Consider the following 23,916-nt stretch of genomic DNA (forward strand, 5'->3'; position numbering starts at 1 on the left):
CTTACCATCACACTGTCAAAGAGCTGCTTGTCATCCAGACTGCCATCCTGAACGCAGCCTGACTGGCTGAGGTAGTAATGCGACTCCGGGCCCTCTGACAGGAGGTACATGTCTGCAACACACAGACACGAGGAAACTCACACTAAAATAAATAAAATGTAACCGTTCATGCCAAACAGTGTGAAAAAGCATGTAGTCATATAGACGCAGAGGTTTCTATCACAGCTAGAGAAATATGTTTCAAAACATAAGTTCTATTCAATGCATAATGATCTTAAGCTGCTCAAAGTATTTTGTTGCTAACCTCAACCGTTTCCTGTGAAAAGGTTCTCCTTTTGTTTCTGTTTGTTCAAAATGTGGATTTGTTTTTTATAAAACTTCAGAAGGAATGCCTGTTGTTAAATTACAATAAAGCATTTCCTTAAGAGCTGTTATTAAGAGCTTAAGAGATAATTTTTAATAACTGATATTTTAGGCACATGTTATCAGTAATAAGGGGGTCGAGTGTATGTTTAAGTGTTAGTACCCAGGAAAACCTGACTTTGGCATCTATGTTGGTCAAAAACTGTCAAAACTGTGTATTCTTTTACACAAACCTCTGTGGTCTTTGTCTGCTCCTGCTAACAGAGCGTAGAAAATGTGGTAGTTCCTTTCTCCAGGATTCTGTCGAACAACGCGGTTCTTGGAGAGAGAAGATGGTTAGAAGAAAATATTAAAAGTATGTCATGAGAGAATGGATTTTGATGATGACAGAAAAATGACACTTGCTGATCTCAGTCGCTGCTACCGAATGTTTCAACACAAATTTACCTTTTCCAGCAAATCTGATGATTAAAAGTCAAGGAGAACAATGAAAACGTGCAATACGTCGTCTGAAACAGACACTATGGACATGTGATTTGTCTAGAGCATATCTAAGTGAACCGTTGAAGGATACAGTCAATGATGCAGCCTCCCTGAATGTTTCCGTTTTGGGAAAAGTGAAGCTGGATAAACTTCCCAAAGCGACTGGAGTTATTGTTGTATACGGTCTTAGCATTCCCGAAGGCCTCCATGATGGGACTGCAGAGAGAGGAAATGCAAATTACTAAATTCAGGGGTTTTGATGGGAATGTGATGGCTAATCAAACAAATATATATTTCAATATGGACGACATCAAAGAGTAACAAGATTCATTAAACAAACATATCAACATATGCAAGTAATACAAGAAAATAACATGACTCTTGAATTCAAACAGTACCTGCTCTGGACGAGAGCCTGCTCCACCCTGGTGGTCCTCTCTGACAGAGGAGTGCCTGCTGAGTTTTGACTCATCACCGAGAGAAACTTCAGCAGCAGCTTGGTGCTCTCCGTCTTCCCGGCGCCGCTCTCCCCACTGACGATACAAAGACAAAGAAGGATCTTTAAAATGTCCATGAGGAGTTTCAAAATGCTATATGTTGATGGATTCGTTTTGAATACTTTTGTAATAATTGTATTAAATGTGGATCCTCACCTGATGAGAACACACTGGCTGTCGTGTCTCTTCCACAGACAGCGGTAACACTCGTTGGCCACGGCAAAGATATGAGGAGGCAGCTCCCCCATCTGGTGTTTGCTGTACAGATCGACTGCAGTGCCGCCATACAGGCCCGCTATCTGCTTATAGGGATTTACTGCAGCCAGGATCGAACCTATGTTGGTCTGAGGGAAATGATAAAGCAGACAGATGTTCGAGGGAGGAAGAGGAAATGAGAGAGGAAGACGGCAGGAGGAAAGATGACAGAATACACACATGGTATGAAAGGAAAAATGTTTGGTATTTTACAATTTGCAACTTTTACATCATGTACAAACGTTGCACTTCTGCATGAGATTTACAGTGTAATTACTTAACACTACCAGTTCTGTAGATTCACCTAGTTTCCTGTGTAATAATCTTAAAATACTGCATCTGGCCTAGTTTGCACTGAGGCTGGTAGTATTTTAGAATCCATTGCTTCGCTCGGGTAATCGCTTTGGGGAGTGCTCAAGAAAAGTGTGTTTGTGGGTCATCTTTCCACAATGATATCGTTCTGCGACGCCGTGCAGACGGACCAGCACAAACCCTCCCAGATCAGATTAGGAGATAGGATTTTCCAAAAGAAAAAAAAAAATAGTTACCATGTGACTGTGTGCAATGATTATTTTAATAAAGCCTGGGTAGTGTTTCAAGAGGACTTCAGTACCCTGCTGTGAAAGTAATCCTGGGAGTGAGACAGGGTCAAACAAACACATCTGAAATCTAAATACGTACTCTTCAGTGCATTCCATACATTTTCTGTATTTTGTAAAATGTTGATATATTTAGTGTTGTTATCTTTGGTCTGCCTCGCTTGCTTCTGTTAAAGTTAGTTTTAGTAACTTATTGCCCTCTGACAAGCCCCCAAAAACTGTGTGTAAACTTGTTTTACCATGTTGTTGTTGCGTTGCATTTGAAAAAAAAAAAAATTCACACCAAAAACGGATATTTCTGGTTGACGTTTTTGATGGTTTGAGATTTGCTACACTTTGAAATCTCTGTCTAGCTGCGCTGAACATCCAGGTTCCCAGGAACATGAAAAATACACCCCTAACCAGGACAATAGACCCACAGCTTCCAGGTACATCATGGTGGTACACGGTAAATGCGCTCACAGATTAGGACAGTGTGGGGCCTTACATAGATGTTGTCTTTCTGGTAGCGCAGGAAGAGGTTGTGCATGATGGCAGCTTCATGCAGCTCTGCCAGTGTGGACATGTCCTCAACTCCATGGATGCTGCTGGGGAGCATCGGGTACACCGTCTCCCTGTTCAGCTCCGCCGTCTGTAGGTGGATCACCTGGAACAACACAAACGTCCAAAAGGTTTCACAACCCTGTATGTCTGTACGTGAATGAGCTAGACCGGCAGTCTGCATAGCATGAACAAGCAGCATTTAGTACTAAAACAATTAACAGACTGGAATGGAAGGACGGCAGTTGAATACATTCGAGTTGCAACTAACATTTTATTAGCCATCATCCGTTGTTGAGCCAATTCTTCGTCTAGTCCATAAAATGTCTGAAAATAGTGAAAAGACCATAACAATTTCCAAGGAACCAAAACACGCAATTATTCAGTTTTCAGTGATTTAATGTTTTTATTTGATAAATTAATCTGCGGTGTATCGATTTAGGCTTTCCACTAACAAACTCTTTAGCCGTGATGACACGCCGACCAGATCCTGGCGCATATTATCACATGATCAATGTAATTAGTAGATGACGGCATTAACAGCAGCCACCCTCATGAAATATATGACCTTTGCAGTGTGATATGGTGCCTGCCAGCCGTGCAATTATCTAAGTTGTTGACGATCGACAGATCAACATATAATTTCAATACAACACCACTGTCAAGGTGAACTGCACCGTATATATATCTTAAATGCTAAAAAGAGGACGAATTTATGCTCACTTTCAGTAACTCCCGTCACAGCTGACAAGTCCTACTAAACAGTCACCACAGCCTCAGGGTCTGAACAGCACGTGTGCAGAAGAAGGGCAGGTCGACACGTTTACACAGATATGAATCTCTTTTCTACTCTTCTACTGTGGCCGTGGCGCTGCATGCATAATTGACAGCAGATTCCACCCATGATACAGAAATAACTGGGGTCAAAATGACAGATTGAGTCCCTGATGTGTGCCTGTCTGTGCGTGCTGCCAAGCATACCTGACAGCTAGAGAGCCCCCCCCCCCCCCCCCGTCTAACTCATGCCCGGACTTCTCTCCTTGATTTGATCGATTCCCTTTTTAGTCTCTGTACAACAATCCCTCAACATGTCACATTCCAGCAAAAAGGTAGATACGATGCAACAGCAGAGTAAATGTGACGATTGGAGATGTCCTTGACTGGACATTAAATACAATTTCTTTTTTAATTGTGACTTGAAATGGTTCAAATGGGAGCGAGTGAGAAAGACAAAGGAAGGAATACGCCTCATAAAGCAACATAGCTCCACAGAGAGCCTCGCAGACTTACTGGCTATCAGAAATCGAATGGAAGATACACGAGAGAAGAGAACAGACAACTGTGCTGGTCACTTGATGGGAAGCACTGTTTGGATCAATACTGATGGACAAGGAGCTGGGGGGTTATGGTGTCCCAGTGCATTAATTCTGGCTCTTTGTGTCCCAGTTGGGAGCAGACACTGTTTTTCACAAAACTGCTGAGTCAGCACAGGGGGGGCTGCTGGGAAATGCTGCCGAGGTTTGTATTTTAAAAACTGTAGTAGTGATTAATTGCGTTGATATGCATGTGTGGATTCCATCTTTTGTGAATCTGTATAAAAGTGTGGAAATGGCCTTCCACGTATGTGAGATGATGGCCATTAGAGAATGGGCGTACGCTGGGGCCATAGCACAACAACTATGCAGTCATCAGTGAGTTGCTACATGTTTTTGTGGTATTAATGTTTGTGAAAGGGTGAAGAGGACCTCGGGGAGACAAGCAGCACGTCCAGTGATGTCATCCGCCGAGCAGAAGGTTGCAGATTTACAGCCAGATGTCCGTAAACATTCAGCTTCAACCCCACCCTCTTCTCTCTGACAAATTGGCCCCGGTTCACCAGGCAGGGCCGAACTGACTGATAAATCAAACTGGCTTTTGGCTTGTTTTACGTCCTTAACCAGTATTATCATTTTACATTCAACAACATCGCTCACTTAATGCGATTGATCAGTATCAACACATGGGCTCTGGAGGATTGCTGACTCATGTGTCGTCTTACGAATCCATATTCAATCTATTTCAGAGTTTCAAAAAAATCTGCACATTATTTGACAAACGCATCAAAAAGCGCAACTGCAAAAAAACACTTTTATATCTTCGATCTGAACTACATCTTTTTAAATGGATAGAATATCAAATAAAAGCAAAGGATTTTGCTCATGACGCCTGATCTTTGAAGGTATAATATGTCATTTTTCACATTAAAACGTCTTTCAAAGCTTTCACAACTTTTAATCCACTTTTAAGGCACATCTTTATGATACACTTTTCAGATCATTGGTCATTTAAAACTATAGACTGTATTTTAACCCGGTGAAGGATGTTAGTCATCAGACATCTGGATCTTAAGTTATAAGGGAAGCAAGCAGGGCAAAAGGTTCAGTGACACGTCGGCTCGCAGCACCGCTGGGACGTCCTGTGTTGGAGAGACACACCAATTTTTAAAGTGAAACTGTGTTAACCTGTGTCTTCACCAGCTCCCGGTAAAAACCATCCTGAACGATGAAGGAATCCTAACCAGGAGAAACTGACTGCAATATAGAGAATTGTTGTAAAGACAACAACTCCCATGATCCCACGCTACAACACGATGTCAACAAACTTCGTCTTTTGTTATTTTTTTTGATTGAGAGACCCCTAGCAGCAGAAAATTACATCTTGTGCGTTTAATACTTTGTTGTAAGTGGCACTTGCTGCACAATGGTAAACATAAAACATAAAAGTAGCACAAGAGAAGAGTCATAGCACAGCAACGTCTATCTAAAGTTTGCTAACATTAGCCACCATGAGCTGGTGGTCATACCAGAACAAGAGAGGCTGTTGCAGCAAAACCCCTGAGAGTCCTGAAACGACAAATTGTTGGTTTTATTGCTTATTGCTTAAGAGGAAGAATGTGTTATTTCTTCATTCTAAAAAGGTACACAGTGTCGCTTTTAAAGAGAAACAAAAAGCACTTGCAGCTGTTTTGTAGCTTTGTTGGACATGTTGTTGCAATACATTTGATGATAATACACTGTTTATCATATTTTCTTTCATACATAATATATAAGAAACATGAATTCAATTCTTCACCCTTTCATTTATTTGAAAATACTACCTTTCTGTTGACACCGACGGAGAGACTCAACACAATCTTCTGCCTGTGTTATCATTCTTCTATCATTCCCAAAAGCACTGGTTCAAAGTTACATTGAGGTGAATGTGGTAAAAGGATATTACAAGACAACAAGCAGCGAGGAGGTGGTACACTCTCGATTGCAGTGGGGACCTCAAGTTTCTCAAGAGGAAAACAAATACGGCTGCAGAAAAATATACAACAATAGAGAGAGGAATTGTCTCGTCATATCGTCTTGTGTGTGTGTGTGTGTGTGTGTGTGTGTGTGTGTGTGTGTGTGTGCAGATACTCTGCAGTATGTCTTGTTTCTGTCTCTGTCTCTACATCATCTGACGTGACCTTTGTTGTTTTTTTTATCTGCTCCGGATAATTTACTGTTCAGATTTCACAGAGTGTGCCTCGAGCGACTTTTTCATGCCAGGAACATCAGAGATGCACTGAGAAAAAGAACTAAGCTGGAGTTTCCAGCTTGAAAAGAGGTTTCACATTCCTCAGTTTTTGGTTTCGTTCGTTGGTTTTATTCCTGTGAGATAAGTCACCGAGCTTTGTCCCAAAGCATTTCTCATCCATATCCATTTTTGTCTTCATACATTTGTTTCCAAATGATTTACAACACTTATAGCCAACAACAGCAGATGCGGCTAAAAGGAAACTAAGATGGAATATGAGAGCAGATAAGGTCTAGACGCAGACTAATACTCTTTACAATTTCCATTTCAATCCTTAGGAGGTACAATAATGTTCTGTTAGTGTCCATTACAACACTTAGACACACTGGAACATTTTCCATACAAGGACTGTGGAACAAAAGCTGTGACTAGCCCAACAGTGATGTAACACTGTGTCTACTGTTATTGAATTACAACTTCCCAAAAAAAAAAAAAATTGCTCTCAATTCAAGTTCAAAACACACAAAGCAGATGTGATGTATTTTGAGCACATTGGCTCTAATTAAAGTGGTTGTTTCATTTCTGCCCATGATGTCAGTCAGTGCACGTCAGACAATTATCACAGTGTTTGCAGCCTCATCAGTGTTAATGATCTGAGTGGAGTAATTAATGATGGCTGGAGATAATTTCATCCCACTTATAACAACATGTGACTCGCGATTGATTAGTGAAAATGTTCACTGTAAAAATCAATCCTCTCCAAATGGAGCCTGGTGTTGACACTCGTACACTACGCCGCCGGCCACAAGGCTGGACGCAAAGCAGACAAATTAACAACACCACTCACTGAAGCTTTTGCTGCTATAAAATTCACAACTTTCTTTTACTCTTGGATTTTGTGATGACGGTTTTTAAGCATCTCAGCTGTGAGAGACAAAAAGCCACAGCCTCAACACAGCATGTAGAGGGTTCATTTAATACATGTATCTTGAAATTTGTCATTTTGTACTTTATAACAGAAATCAATAGACAGATAATTATGATAAATATAACAAATTATGAAATTAAATATTTCCAGCACTATTAGTATTAAAGTTTAAAAAATAAATAGCAAATCAAAAATAATCAGATATTATTCCGATGATTTATCACCAAAGTAATTTTTCATGCAACAACATGAGCCGTTCTCTGGTTCCAGCTTCTCAGTATTGAACACTCATCACTCTTATTTGTAGATTCTGAAATGTTGATTTCAGTTAGAGCAGTTTTCCTGATGACAATGATGAAACGATAGCAACAATATACATTTTAAACTTTGCTGCCGATGCAACGCTCTTCCCTTTTGTTCCCTCCTCCCTGAAACCACACCCTGCTGCTGCTTTGTTCGACCAGCTCTGCTGAATATTCACATGTGGGCGGCGTCAGGCTCTGTCGCTCTGTGGCCTTTTACTGGCAGATATATTTAAGCCTTTAGAAACGACACATGGGCAGATACAGAATCACAGGCTTGTGTGAACACAAACACGGTCTTATTTATCTTCTTTTTTATTTTTTACTTTGACTCTCTCTCTGTCTTGTGAATCCATCTGCTGATGGGAGATCCCACCCAGACCCCCGAGATATTTGTAAAAACAAATAACAGAGAGTTTTACATTACATCCTGCTCAAAAATCCGACAATATCAGAAAACATGGCATACAGCAAGCCCCAAACCTAAAAGCATTTGCTTAGCACACACACACAGATGCTCACAATAGCGTTTGAGAGTGCATGCTATTTCTTGTGAATACACATCACTCGCATAAAGACTTACATAATGGCTCCATTGACCAATAATCCAGAAAAAAAAACTGAGGGGCCATAAAAGACCTATTTTAAAGCTCAGAGACTGTTTGGCTGCAGGCCGTGGACAACTTCAGACAGCACACTTAGTGAGAGACACATTTTGTAAAGCAGGGCATCGACACAGAGAGTAATGTTTACTGTGTAAATATTATTTTGTGCACAAGATGACAAGAACATGAGAACCAAAACCGAGGAGAGGAGCTCTTTTATCTGTGGTGTCCTTCTTTAGCAAAATGACTGAATGAATGAATTTATTAAGGGCTGCAAATAACACTTCATTCCCTTATCGATCCATCTGTTCATTACTCTCTCAAGTAACCGACTAAAATTTTTTGAAAAATATACAAAAAAGGCCACCACCATTCCCAGCCAATTCTGTCATCATCAAATTGGTTGTTTTGTCCGACAAACCGTCAGAAACCCAAAGATTTTCAGTTTAATATCAAATAAGACTAGAAACTGTAAGTGGAGTGGAGTGTATGTGTCAAATGATTGATGCGTAAAAATGGTATTTGTGGCTCGTAGACCGACAAAGTTCAATCTCGATCGTATCGTTCAGGTAGGCAAAGATGACATCACCAGCAGCTATTCAGTTCAGGTGACAGAGCCTCTTTCTGCTTTTCTTTACATGTGCGCCCCTCTGGGGATAACTCACACACTGTTAATCCAGCTGGTGCCATCTGGTCAAGACACACACACACACACACACATACACACAGACAGATGCAAACACACACAAAGCCACAGGACATTTATCTCAGCTTGAGTATGTCTGCTGTATAATACTGGTCCACTCAGGTCTGTGGTGTACCGGGGATGAGACAGCGATGAATGCTGATATGATGGCTAATGTGACAGCAGCCAGGTCAGCCTGTAAAAGCCGATGCAGTGTGGGCAAAGACACACTATTGAGTCTGCAAGATGAGCACTCAGGCAGGGAGCTGCACCTTAGTGTGAGCATTGAAGCAATGGATAATGGTATATATATATATATCTCACCCCCCCGAGGTAAAATGCTGCCAGGATACATTTACCAAACCACCTCTGACACTGCACACAGGAGTAAAGACACCGGGACAAAGACAAAGACAGACAACACACACACATAATACACTTAACCTACTAGAGGAGCTGGGTTAAATAAAAGGGATCGTTTGGTTGTTTTGAAGTGGGGTTGTATGGGGTCCATAGTCAGTGTATTACAGTAGACAGCAGTCTGCACGCCCTCAGTTTGGTGAAGCAGACAGGAGCACCAGCATGGACACAGCAATGCACTGCTGTGGACCCGGGCAGCTGAAATGTATTTTACTCACCTAATGAGCCTTTCTTTTAGGTGACTAAAACACGTTTGGCTGCTTCCCCCGTCCACAGCAGTTCATTGCTTTGCTCCCAAGCTGGTACTCCTGTCTATGTCTCCAAACTGGGGCCGTGCAGACTGTCATTTACAGGAGGTAATGCACTGACTATGGATAATTATTACCTCGTACAACCCCACTTTAAAACATCCAAACTATCCCTTTCAACAGAGATTACAACTTCATCAGGAAATGCAAATAATCCTCAGCAGACACGTCATTCAGAAACAGGGGATCATATGAGGTCAGCCGGTGATCCTGAAGGTGGAGACGGGCTGTTTTTCAGTCTCACATTCCTGTCATTCTGGCTGCAGAGTCTCAACCAACACATCCCCAGCTTGCACGTGAGGATCATATGAGACAGTCCAGCTTCAGCTCAGCTACACCCAGTCCCATAAAATGTGACGTCACATCGACCAAATGTTATTTTTTCTAATGCTACTGAGGGTGGTGAAAGCAGCACCCAGTGGTATTCTCCGGTCTTATTAAGACGGATTCATTTCTCAACCTCTAACCTGGTGCTGTGGATCCTCTCTAGCTTTGATAGATGGTGTTTCCATTGGTCGGAGTTATCCCCGTCCCTTTGAGAACACATGGTTGACTTCTCACACTACAAGAATCCCCAGTGCTGATTATAGAAACATCAAAACACATATGCTCAGGATGAGTTCATATGTTCACTCTCTACCTTCAACCCACCGCCGTCAGCCTGAGCCTCCACTTCAGCTATGCAGACCAACTGAGAGAACCAACATGCCAATGCTTGGCGACCTCTCTTTCATATGCCACCCGTCTTCATATGAGCATTCGAGGACTCCAGTGAAGGAATAAAGCAGGGCTTCGGCTTGTGGTTAGGGCGATGGCCGTCTGGGTGTGGATATGATGTTGTATGTTGAAATCCTGCAGAAAGAGTCCGTCCTTGGGCCCTGCCCTGTTCCTTCCTGCAGCCCTGATCTGACCAAAGACCTGCGGCTGACTTTAGACAGTCAGGAACTAAAGGACGATTAGATGCACTGCTTTTAGGGTTTGACCCACACTCGACATTTGACTGAAAAACAATTTTTTAGCCGCCTCTATCTCCCTCTCTCTCCCTTTCTCTCTCCCTCTCTCTCTCCCTCTGACAGGATTTCCTCCAGAAACAAAGACCACCCTGCACTGCCAAACAGATAAGCTCGGGCCAATGACTTGACACAAGGAACCCATTCCTGTCATTCTTGTTTTATTACAAAAGGTGTTGATTCCACCGCTGAGCCTTTGAGATGAAACACGTGTGCAAACAATTAACCTTCTCACATGCACACTGGGCCACTCCTCTCCTACGTTATACTACAACCTTGTAAATTATAAATGAAATACGAGGGGAGGCTTCACATGTACATTACATCAGTTAAAGCCTGCACATGTATTGATATGACTTGAATGAACAAGTGTTTTTTTCCCTGACTTTAAGGGGTTTGTGTGCAGACACACTGAGACTTTTCGGATGGTTTAAAGTGACTTAGGAAGTATTAACGCTTCAGCAACGAAAAACAAGTCTTCTTACCTTCCCATAGTCGGTGGTGAGGACCAAGGACGAGTCATCACAAGAGCTGACGGTGGAGGGGAGGAGCTGTTCTTTGTGTCTCAGCCAGACACGGGCCCCCTGCAACACAATAGCCAGAAAAACACCATTAGCATCTGGACACATCCAGTTATCATATTGAAGTCATCGGTTTGAGGAAGAACTTTTAAATTTTTAACATTTTAGGAACAAGAAAAGGCAAAGTCAGAAGAGACAGGAGAGGTATTCTAAGCAGAGATTACACATCTTCTAGTTTTCTTCCTTCTCCGTCTTTCCACCATTTTCTCTTTTTCCCAGCATTACTCACCACTCTGCCACACAGCAACTCCCTCACCACACTAAACTGGCACACGTATCCTCTTATTAGAGTGTCATTGCCTTTTAGTAGAGGAAAGATGTGTGCCAGGCCTGCATGCTGAGGGCGTGTCGGAGACTAAAACTACCATTCAGTTACACACTCAGTCAAACTGTCAAAAAGGCTTTCAGTCTTTGGTTGTGAGGGCTACTTTACTCCATAAAATAGAAGCATGTGTACCCAAATGAGCATTTGCCACTTCAGCAAAACAATCAAAACAAAAGTGTCCTTGCCCCCCATTCTTTCATTTTTTTTCTATACTTCAATCAGGCAAACCACAACACGCTTCTTGCCACCGGCCCGGATGAAGTCCAAGATCCAGGTGGAGATTATCACCAGCACTAGCTGATCTGGGCGGCCTGTTCCCCTGTGTTTGTGTGACGTCACCGGCCTTCCCAGACATGTTTGTTAGCAGCTCAGTAACCAGGAGCAATAACAGGAATCTGAGGCTGGTTGCTCAGACTGACTGTCATTTCCTCACAGTGTTGGAAGATACATTTATAGAACCGGCTGCATTTTAATGACCGTAGTGGAGGAGAGTGAACGCCTGTGCGGTGGAAATTGTAAATCTTTTAGGATGACTAAATCCACACTTGTCACGGTGAAAAGCAATACATGTGGCCTTTGGTTAAACAACATAAGTGACTGTAAACTATCTGATGATGAACGTATTACCTTTAAAGGAACATTTTTGGAAATGTGCTTATTCTCTTGCTTGGCGAGAGTTAAATGAGAAGATCGATGCCACTCACAGGTTTGTGTGTTAAATATAAAGCTAGAGCCAGAATATCATTAGCTTAGCTTAGGATAAACACTGGAAACAGCAGGAAACAGCTAGCCTAGCCTAGCTACTTTGAAGGGAACACAATTCACTAGCATCTCTAAAGCTTACCAATGAACAAGTCATATCTGGTTTGTTTAAACAGTCAAAAACTGATACGCAAAACTGACAATTTGTGGTTACGTAAGTGATCCTCCGACTTATCTTACTGCGCAAAAAGCGTGCTTTAGAAAATGTCAAACTTTTCCTTGAAGAAGCTTTATTTTTATTTCCTTAGTTTATGGTCTCAACTGTAAATAACGTCACACAAATTGAATATGTTGGTTTTCAGTGTAACATTTATAGGATGTGCTCTTTGAAGAAATTCGGACTGCAAGTCACCCTCTCTTGTTTGACAAACAAAACACCATTAATCATCACCGCCATTGAAGTGGCCGGGGAACACACGCAGCAAAAAAGGGAATTGTGTGTCCAACAGAGCATAAAACTGAAGAGATCAATATGCATGGATTCCTCTAGGAAACCTTATACAAGGTCACTACATCCAGACATCAATCCTCATTAACTATTAACAGGCTGCCACGTGTGTGCACACATACTCTCATACGTGGAACACAAATGTGTTTGCCACCAGGGTCAGAGCAAGGATCGAGATGCTTTTGTTTTAATAGTGAAATGCAATCTGCTCGTAACATTGCTGAATCACAGTGACAAAGAGGAAATTGGTTCAGTAAAGAATTACTCAGAGTCCATTAATTTAACTTGCTCCACCGCTCACAGTGATGATTGGTCTCGATTCTTTGCTTTATTCTGTGATTTAGGTTTCCTTTTTGGACAAAGGGTCACAACCAGGCAGTCTGCAAACCTACTTCCATCATCAAGTATTTTTTTTTTTTCCCCTCTCAGTCGGCTAATGGAGCGCAGCTAAATGTAGCTCTCTCAAACCACGAGGGAGGGTGGTGAGTGGGATAAAGGGGGTCGTGTATATTAGGAGGAGGCTGAGGGGGGGGGGGCGAGAGGGGAAAGAGGAAGGGTGCAGGCACCTGATAATGTCCCGCCTCCCATTGTCTGGAGAAAGAGGCAGACAAACAGAAACATCAGGGCACAAATATAGCAGAGGTATTCTCCAACACGTGGCCAAAAAAAATAACTCAGCTTCTACTTAATATGAGACGATTGGTGACTTCCACACCAGCGGCCGACTGTGTCTGCCTGGTACAGGCCTGGCATGCACGGCCTATTCAGGGAAAAGCTGCTTCACGTGAGTTCTCTGAGGTCCAGTGAGGAGATTTACTCTATAGATTTGTATATAAGAAGATCACTTCTGTTATGTAACTGCAAATCACAGGGACTTGAAATCAGCAGAATATAGCTGGTACTAGTCGTCTCGTAGAGGCTGTTTGTACTCAAGACTGCAACAGTGGAGCTGACAAAGTAAAGATACATGCAGGGAGTGGGTTATAACGAAAGGTAGATTATATGAGATGTTACACAGACTAAAGCAGCAGACAGGCCAGGACATGGAAAGCAGTGAGACGGCTCATAATGCGGTGGCTTTTCTACACCACATCGTGGTTTTGCTTCATTTTCAGTGACGCAAATATTAAAAGACAATTTTTCCAAGATTCGAATGGTTTTGTTGCTGAGTCAGAGTCTCACAGGTTTTCCATTCACATGAATATAGAGAAGCCCCGGATACAATTTTATGGATAAAGTCAGATAAAACTCCTCACACAGTTCAGGAATTAAGAGACCCAATAACTCACATAATATCTGGTTAATTAAATGAGTCAACAATATGTGGTGAACCAAAAGTCAGCAACGAGCTGGCCCATAAAGATGCCAATTCTGGCTTGGCTTGCTGCACCAGCGTCTGTGCAGGGTGACTTGCTCTCTGGAGAACTGCCCACCAGGCACTATAATCTAAATTGTGCTGAAAAAGCCACATCAGTAGTCGCCTAACAAACAAAAAGCTGTGCTAGTTTCGTGTTGCAAATGTATCAGATTCATTTGTAGCTGACGTTTACTTTTTTATTGATTTTAACATTTGTTCACATTGTACCACATACAAAATACAGTCTTCTGGCTTAGTGATTCAAAGATTTGAAAATGTTTATATATATAATAATTATAGCTCACATTTATAACATTTCAACTCCAAAATGTGCACGGCTGCCACAAGCCATCGCAGAATGAGGAAGCATTCATTGCTTCGTCTTAGTAAGAGTGATCAGAAACGTCAAGAGTGATCAGAGTCAGCATAACACCATCAGCTGTGGGGGATTGTCATTCACTGTAAAACAGTCTATCCTCAAAACATTTGGGTATTTAGGTCTTCCTCCAACATACGCAGGGATTTGTCTGGATGACTGATAGAAGAAGTGGTGTGGTTCTCCAGTGACCTCAGCGCTCAAGACAGACAACACCAGACGTGTTTGTCCATTTGTTTGCATCTTTGTTTGTGAGAGCGTGTGTGTGTGTGCCAAAAGAGTCCGAAGCTGAAGGGTATAAAGTAGAGATGAATTGTCTCAGCAACAGATGGTCTCACCAGAACTCCTCCCCCTTGTCCCCTCCATCCTCAGGAGCTCCGTCACTAAAGTCAGGACAAAGGCAACCACCTCTGACTGAGAGCTCAGAGGTTAACCAGGCGGAAATATCCCAAACAAAAGCCAGCTGGGACCCAAAAGGGACATGGGTATCAGCTTCTGTTAAGTCCCCTAAACTTGAATCACCTGCTGCCGCACAACTAACCTTTCTGTCTAAACTAGTGAATCGGAAATGTTCTTGTTGCAGAAGAATCATTGAAAAGTGCAGCGTTAATCTCATAATTAAACATATCCTTCGCTGGATTTAATTACCGAGTTAACCCCCACTCCCATGCCTCTGGTAACCAGATGTTTTAACAGCTCCATTAAAAAAGCAAAGCTGAACTGCTGCTGTGACATTTCCAGCCCAAGCTCATTTAAAAATTCCTAATGCTGCATGTCACCGAGCCTGCGTAGCACTGCGAAGGCAGAACCCAGCTGACGATAGTAATCCACCCCACCAACACAGGCCGCACACTGACGTCCCATCATGCTCTCTGACACAGAAACCACCGGTTGGAGTTGGAGGCTTGAGTTTCTGCAGCTTGTATCATGACATCCAGCTCAGAGATTTGCTAATGAACGAGCGTTAAATATTTAAGGGCATACACAGTAAAAGGTGCCACGGCTCTTTCGATGCAGTCTGGCGTAGCGTGAGCACAGGCGGGTATCGGGTGATCGGATCAGCCAGAACAAAAGAAAAGCTAATTAACTCATCCTGACTTGGACACGGTTGAACAGTTAGTTATGACAAGCCAATTTCTTGGATCACAGCATGGTTTCGAGGGGCGGGCGAGTGAACACCTGCCCAGCAGAACACGCAGGGCAGCAGGTTCAGCTGACTGCTGGCCAGGACTGGTGCCTGGCTGAGGAGACGAGAACATCCAGCTGGATTCAGACCAGCATCTCATTTGTCGTGCTAAGATAAACGTAACACCGGAACGTATTCGTCTAAAAGAAACTCGAGCTGTAGCTGCTTTCACTTGTCTCTCTCAAATGTGCCTTCTTGTGTTCATTCAAGATTACCGGTGAGATTAAAGAAATGGGCAGACTGCAGCTGAGAGGGGAATCTGGGCAAAGATCCCTCTGTGTCTTTGGCCACAAACTTCCCAGTGGGGCAAAAGCAGGACGTCCATACGCGTTATCTACACATTTTATATATACTTTTATGTTTTCTACTGTTCTTCTGAGCAGCTCTTCTGGGCCAACCGAGGGTTGAGTGTCATTCTCAAGAGCTCATTAGTAGCAGTTATTGAGGATAATTTATTGCACCGGTTCTCAAAGGATTCAGCCCTCTGGCAACATGCTATCTTCTGTAACCATCAGGCAACTGTCTCATCACGTTGCATGTGATTACTGACCAGTATAAAAACTAAATCAAGAATAAATAACAGTGACGTAATACAACTGTGCTTCTGTGTGTCCCTCAAACATTTCCTTTGTTTCCTTGTTTCCACTGTGATGTCTGCCTGCTGAGGCCCACGACCAGCATGAGGTGAGGGCGGGGAAGGGCAGGTTTATGTGTGACCGAGGGGAGAAATCATATGATTAAAGGCAACCGTCAGCATCTGTGCTGGAAGACGTATGAATTAATGATGGAGGGAGCAGCTGATCAGAAATTAGCTAATGGAGGAGGAGGAGTCAGGCACTAGGAGGAACAGGGCTTCCCCCTAGTCTGTAGTGGAGGGGAGGGGGGGGGGGGGGGGGGGGGGGGGAGTGAGAGAAGAAAAGAAAAAAAGGGTGCAGTTCATCAATTGTTCTCGACTCCTCGAGGAGCTGCCTGCACCCCCTGCTGAGGAAGCTATAAACAGATTTAAAGCAGGAGGGCCCCGGAGGCAGCAGCCTCACCAGTTAAACCCATGCTTCATCTGCATATTCATAGACTGTTTTTTGTTACAGGGGAAGCTCTGGGGGTGATGAAGTTGTGAATGCATCTGTGTCACTGGGTTAATGGAAATCAAACACATGCAACACAGCAGCAATTTGCTGCCATCGCTGTCTTTTAAGCTATTTTCATTAACATACTAAATGGAATCACAAGAGCAAGTTAAGCAAATATGTGCAGGTTTACGTGTGTTTGTCTGTGTGTGTCTGTTGTGTCTGTTGTGTCTGTCAGTGTGTGTCTGGGGGTTAAATAGCACCTCCCCTCTGTCATCGTCTGATGTAGCTAATCTGCCATGCTGCTAATGAGTTTACTGAAGAGAATTTGCAAAACAAATCTTCAGTCTTCAGGAGCACATGAAGAAGAGGAGCACTTGACACAAGCTTCTGTCACAGTGTCCTGCTTTAAATGCTTATCCCGCACGCACGTATTTTCCTTTCCCTACTGATCTACCGTGATCAAGGTATTAGTGTGATCCTGTGCTCAGGGTTATGATACATTTTCTAACAGCAGAATGGGTTCCAGGCTGGAGACGAAGAGGCAACAAAATGATGCGATTGCTGCAGGTTTGATTGGATTGTCAGCTAAGCTTCGATGACTTTGAATATATTTACACAGCCACCTGGCCTTCCTCCTCCTGTCAGCCATCTACATAGCCTCCTCTGAACTCATCTGTTGACTGTTGTGGGGTCACACAGCAGGAATCCAAGAGCTATTCCAGGAATGCTGCTGTCAGGACTGTGTGTGTTTGACTGTGTGAGTCATCTGGGGGACAGACCAGTGGGAGGAGTGGTTGTTGAGGTTGAGTGGAGCCATCGCTGGAGGACCTGGGTCCTGTTACATTGACTTTGACCTTCACTCATACCTCACATTGTCCCGGATTGATCGTCATGGCTCATGGAGACCGTCCTGTCTTACACAGTTTATACATTTTGGACATGTGTTTTCTTACCAACACAAATTACCGATGAATCGAATGACCAAAACTTGACGTCTTGCCTCAGCTCCTCAAATATGTGATGTGCTTGCTTTTCATCATGCTCATCCTTTTTGCCATTTTGTTGACTGGTAGCAATGCTTTTACAAACACAAACACCGACATATAAAGAAAATGAGTCAGTAGATTAACTGCTATTTTTAATAATCAATTTAATCGATTAAGTTAACAAAAAAGCCAAACATATTCAAGCTTCTTAAATGTTAAGATTTGTTTCATTTCCTTATGTGAAAGTAATCTGAATATCTTTAGGTTTTGAACTGTTGGTCGGACAAAACGAGCAATTTGAAGAAGTTACGTCAGAAAACTTGACAGAAAATGTAGTTGTTTTTTTGTCATTTTATAAACCACATGATTAATCCATATTAAAAAAAACAAGTCGGCAGATTAATAGATCATGAAAATTATGAAAATATAGAAACTACTTCCAATACCGCCACATGCATCATGTATCATGGTCAGCAGGGAGCGAGCATTGGTGGTCAGGATGACGTATTGATCGGACACAGTGGAGATATGCATGAGCTTGTGCAGCATTTGAAAATGCATGTGCTTTCTTAAGGAATGTGGAGAGTATTTCATATATAGGATGAGGATGTGAAGGAAGGTCTGGGCCTAAGTGGGAGAAATAAAACACTCAACATTGCTCCACATGCCCGTCTGAGTATCTCCGTGTACGATCCTACAAACAACCTCGAGCCAAACCACACACACACTCACATCTAATAAAACAAACATGGGAATGGATGGGAAAGCTACCCGGTCATGACTGTGGATTGTGCCATGCTGCGTTGTTTGCCTCTTTATGCACCAAGGTGCCAGTTAGACTCTTCAGGCCATGTCAGTAAAGGTTCATGCAGTGTGGGATGTATAGTTGGGCCCAGCGGGGTGTTCCTCCTGCAATTAGTTCTGAAAATACAACTGTAGGAGTCACCTCATCAGGAGGGAGTCAACAATTTTACAGTATAATCCCTTGTGAATGTTGCAATGTGTTTAACCAGGAAAATGTAATATACAGGCAAGTGTGTGGAGACATACTCCATGCCGTAATAGGCTGCCTCTGAGCTCAGTAATCATAGGGGGCTAAAAAGGGAAAGTCACCATCTGGCCTGGGAGCAGTAATCACAGGTTGGCTGTTATTAAGCTTCCAGACGAGACCTCTGAACTCAGAGGATTTAAGCTATACACTTATTACCAGCTCACTGTGTCTGTCAGGTAGGGTGGCCAAGGGGAAGGCCAACAGACATTTATTGTGTGAGGCTCAAGCAGTGATAAACAGCAACTTTAATTTTCTCTGCGTAAAGAAATCCTGCCGCGCAAAATACAAAGCACGCTATTCTGATAAAAAGAGTCACCTGATTACTGGAAATCTTATCGAGACATGAAGCAGAGGCAGAACAGCACACTAAACACAGACAGAGGCCAAACAGATAACATGAGCAGCATTTTGAGAAACAGACTTGCTGAGAGTAAAATGAGCAGATCCAAAACTCCCTTATGTCTGCATATAAATATGAGGCTGGAGCCAGCAGCCGATTAGCTTAGCTTAGCAAGAAGTTAAACGAATGAGACATAACATGTTAAATAGGTGGATTTTGTTACCTATGGCCAGAGCCAAGCTGTTTTTGAAGTATTTGTGCTAAGCTAAGCTAACTGACCACAGGCCTCAGCTATTTTCATTGAACTTTAATGTCAAAATGTCAAACTATTCCTTTAATTAGTTCACGAGTGTTTACAACTGGATTAAAATGTAAACAGCGGCCTCCTCTCAAATTGTTGTTTTTCTTAACTCCCTTGAAGAAATACGCCCCTTCTACTCTTCCATGTCGCTGTTGCTTTGACACTGAACAAGGTGAGTACATCAAACCATGAGCTATTGCTTTAAACAAGCCCAGACGTAACTCTGCATGACTGTACAAACACTTCTTCGTTTCATTCTAGAGTCACAGATAGCTGAGGACGTTCTCCTTCATCATGACCTGAGATGACAGAAAGTTACCAACTTGCGCAAGTGCTCCAAGTAACCTATGATGATTTATGTTTCAGAGGATGACACACCCAGGACTGCCCTGATATGAATACACACGCACACACACACACACACACACATATATACACACGGGAGGGCAGGAAGGATGGGTGTTGGAGATGGACAGTAGATTGAACATTAATAATGTGTTTTACTAATATGTTTTATGAGCTGCGTCTTGTGAACATATAGGATGTCAGTGAAGGTCAGCTGAACTGTTTTTTTCAGAAATAGAATAATTCTCTTTCTGGCCAAGAATCAGATGATGAAAAACGTCACAGCACTTCATAGAGCAACTGTTTGTCCATCATCATGAGCTCATAGACAGGAAGACAAGCTCCTGCGCTGCGTTATTTGTCATTTGTGAACAAACTGTGGAAAGGTGTTAATTTCCTTCGAGCACAACAAATGGACAGCTTTGTCTGAAAAGCTTGGTAACGTAGCAGGTTGAAGCTAAAGTCAACAGCGTGGCGTCAGCGGGAGGTTATCACAGCACTGAGCTGTGTGACGGTCAGCTCGCTGATAGACAGGCCTCAGGTTACTGATAGAGACACAAGAAATGCAAACACAAGGTAGCGAGGGGAAAAGGCTTCACACTATTACCAAACAGCTGATTCTAGCTTCAAAGCAGACCTTGAATGTAGAAAACTATTTGTTATGTCAAAATGGAAAATGCAACTTTCCAACAAATTCCAAAATTTCATCATTCATCATTAACTTAAACCGCCTCCCCTAATACCACGCATCTGCGTCATTGTGAGAACGGATTATCCATGTTATTTTGCGTGTGGTCAGACAAATGCCTGTTGGTAATTAGTGCCAGCGTTCTTGTGACAGATTAAACCACCTCCAGACTGTTCCAAAGCTCCAGGAGTTCTGCTGACACACATAAACCAACTCCCTAATAATACCTCCCTCTGTTTGTTCATAAACAACCAGCGCTGTTCATTCACCACAACTTCAAGACAAGGCTACATCATTGTTTGAAAAGTCCCCTCGTAACCCCTTCCAAGTATAATTACATGCTAAGACAGAAAAAAAAGGCAGGATCCATTAGCCATTTGTGTACCTTTCCTTCCTTTCTTACATCCTATACTTCCTGACTTCCTTCCTTACTCCATCCGCCGTCTGCGTGGTTGGAAGCGGAGAGCGATGATCTCAGATTCTCAGCCCTCTAAAGTGGCAGCTGGAGGAAGTGACAACTGGGTAGAAAAGACCCCGGGTAGAAAAATAGTCCAGCCTCCGGAGCAGGTTGGCCTTTCTCACGTTACCCATTTCAACGCAGAACGCTTACCGGGCATGCGGACCCACGGCTCCGGCTTCAAAGAACTAGACATAAACAGCACATAGGGCTGTGAGCGATGTTTCAGGATGGGGAGAATGTGCCTGTCTGTGTGTGTGTGTGTGTGAGGTGGGGGGGCGATGGTGTGAAACCTAAAGCCTTGTCACAGAGGCTCCACAATGCAAGGATGACAGGCCGGCCATGACCTGGGAATTTCAGGGGTCAGGGCTGGGAATCTGGGCTTCCCTCTGTCAGAGTATCTGTAAGAGAAAGGTATTCGGTGTGGAGTGCAGGGAAGTAGTTAACGGGTGTGGAAAGGTCCTCGTGTGGCTTTACAGTGTGTAACAGCTGACGCTATAAAGGAACTGATTACCAAGTTTAGAAAATTCACATAGCTGGGATTTTACTTCATCAACAGGAGGCTTCACGAAGACGTAAAGATTCTATTTTCAAACATGCATAAAAAAAACCACAGATGTGGGAATAGTATCGCAGGGATTCCTGACATATGAAAGTCTATGATGACCAAACCCAGCAGCCTGGCAAACGTTAGAAGGCAGGGGACAAGATCTGTAACACACTCCAGGTATGTGTGTGTGTTCGGCGGGTCGTATCCAGTCAGAGGACGGATTGGGTGTGGAGTGGAGGCAGCGCCGCTGAGGGTTTTACGGTGTTGTGTCAGCTCCTGAGAGGAAAGGCTTGGACAGGATGAGCTTTCAGGATAAACCTCTGAGCACACACCCTCGTACCTGCCACTCCTCTTTCTCCATCAGCACCTTCACCATCGCCAGTGACATGCAAGGATAAACTCAAGATTAGGCCTAGATAAACTGACTTTTGATAAAGGCTGCATGGTCAACGTTTATTTCAATTAACCGGATTTGCAAAAGAATCTCTTATCAGATCGAGAAGCAGATTCAGATTCATACGATCATATAAGTTATGTGTTGACATGAACATCATGTTTGCTGTCAACATCAGACCGACTGATCCACTGGACGCACAGTAATGAATCACGCCTAAGATTTATCCTGCTGCACTGAGTCTGAGTTTAATCCTCGTCTTACTTCACTTCCAGAATTCCTCCTTAATTAAATCCACACTGGTTGCACTGAGGAGTTCAGGAAGCTGATTTCTTTCCTTGACCCAGACGTCATTTAGAAAAACAGGCCAGTGCATTTACCCGTTTCGCTACTTTTTCTACAGTTGCTGCCAATAAAGATACGAGGTAGAGTTTGACTTGATGTCAGTTGAATTGACCAGGCAAAAAACATTGATGAAATTTAACCAAACTACACGTTAAGACTTTGTCCTTTCCAAATAAATTGAAGGCACAAGACACAGGAAAGCATTTTTGGGTTATATCACAGGATGAAAAGCTAAAAATATACTACATAACCACATTAGGAAAACAATAAAAACAAATGCACCCTGGATGAAATTCAAATACATGTTTGGGGATATCAGTAATTACAGAATGAAGGACACACACCAAACAACAACAATGCTCTATGATGATCTGATCTGAAATCATAACCTTCCTCTGGAAAGCATATCTCTCAAATAAAATCTGATTATGACCCAAAATCCAGTTCACCTCAATCTGCTCCCTACACAGTTGGTTTATGCAACAGAATATTGAAAACTATAGTTTGCATGGGCTTTTTAAGGTTGATGATTTTAGTTCTAGACTGAAGTCACAGAAAGACGCTATTTTGTAGGGAAATATCACTCAGTTTAACCACTTTCTTGTTAGAAAATGACAAGAATTCAGTCATTTCCTTGTACTGAAACAGCAGTTTCTAGAACTCACAGTTGGACACCATGATGGCATTTTTTGAAGGTTGGTCAAACTCTGGGACTAATTCCTTGCTGTAATTATGAAGATGACCTCAGTTAGTCTTATAATGTCCCTATATATCGGTTTTAGAGCAATGTTTCATTGTGTGTACAGTTGTAAATATGGAGCAGCATAGTGGGAAACAGCATAAACCAGCTCACAACACAGCTCATCACTGAGGGCCAAGTCCAGTTGATGGTAGAGATACAGGAGGTGAGTGGAGGATACTCACATCTGCCTCTCTCTCTTTCTATGTATGTGTGTGTGTGTGTGTGTGTGTGTGTGTGTGTGTGTGTGTGTGTGTGTGTGTGTGTGTGTGTGTGTGTGTGCCCTCCTCTGACTCAGGGGAGGGTGACAAAGCAGATCTACAGCCAGTCTCCACACAGCCTCTATACGTGTGAGTCGGTGTCTGGGCTGATTTGCAGATGACACATCCAACCTACAAGGGCAACACACTCAGCTTTTACAGCCAAGTTGGTAGGTCACTGGATTCTCAGTCATAAACTAAAACTACAAAAGAGGAACCAGAGAATGGCAGAGATGCTTTCACATAATGCTGTATGTCTTTGGCCAGTAATAAGATTATCTGGGAATAAATAAAGGAGTCCTTTTTATTTGGGCTAACACACAGCAGCAATAGTGTCCTTAAATATAGCTTGTTGGGGCATTACTGCTCCCATTACAGCTGCATCCTGTAGACCAGCCCGGTGCTACTCTGGGATATTTATATTTCAGTGAGTGAGAAAACATCACAGAGATCAAAATCATAGCAGATTGGGTGTCAAAAAGTGGTGCTTTTTTGGTGATAAGTAAACTAACTCTACAGATAAGGCGCAAACGGGACCAGCCAGACACAGGCACGCGCACAGCACAAGTAGAAAAACAAAACAAAGACCGTCGCGGTCCCAAAATATTTTGGGAGTCACTTTTATAATAAAGAGCAAATACAAAAACAGTGTCGCTGCATGGAGAAAGTCATTTGAACTTACCTCTGAAAAGAATGTATCCATTTTCAGCAGTGCCCAAACCTCTCGTCCCTTTGTAGTCTGAGTTCAGGGTACCACGGTTGAGGAGGAGAGGAAGCTGTACTCCCAAGTGATTTCCATCCGCGTCGTCAGGATTAA

The 23,916-nt window shown here is 42.9% G+C and overlaps 1 protein-coding gene across 1 annotated transcript in view; it reads right to left on the minus strand.

Moving 5' to 3' along the window:
• The window catches only part of myo10l3 (myosin X, like 3), a 47,908-nt gene extending 26,171 nt beyond the window's left edge, over positions 1–21,737 (minus strand). Inside the window, exons 1-9 of the mRNA XM_076111982.1 lie at positions 21,702–21,737; positions 11,024–11,122; positions 2,685–2,843; positions 1,500–1,687; positions 1,245–1,379; positions 938–1,062; positions 811–824; positions 597–681; positions 6–112 (exon numbers count right to left, since the gene is read on the minus strand). Of these exons, the coding sequence (XP_075968097.1) occupies positions 6–112; positions 597–681; positions 811–824; positions 938–1,062; positions 1,245–1,379; positions 1,500–1,687; positions 2,685–2,843; positions 11,024–11,122; positions 21,702–21,737 (948 nt within the window). The remainder of the gene's footprint in view (positions 1–5; positions 113–596; positions 682–810; positions 825–937; positions 1,063–1,244; positions 1,380–1,499; positions 1,688–2,684; positions 2,844–11,023; positions 11,123–21,701) is intronic.
• Between the last annotated feature and the right edge of the window lie 2,179 nt (positions 21,738–23,916).

Source organism: Anarhichas minor, unplaced genomic scaffold (assembly GCF_050575085.1).
Source record: "Anarhichas minor isolate MPS153535 unplaced genomic scaffold, ASM5057508v1 ptg000004l, whole genome shotgun sequence".
In the NCBI taxonomy this organism is placed as follows: Eukaryota; Metazoa; Chordata; class Actinopteri; order Perciformes; family Anarhichadidae; genus Anarhichas; species Anarhichas minor.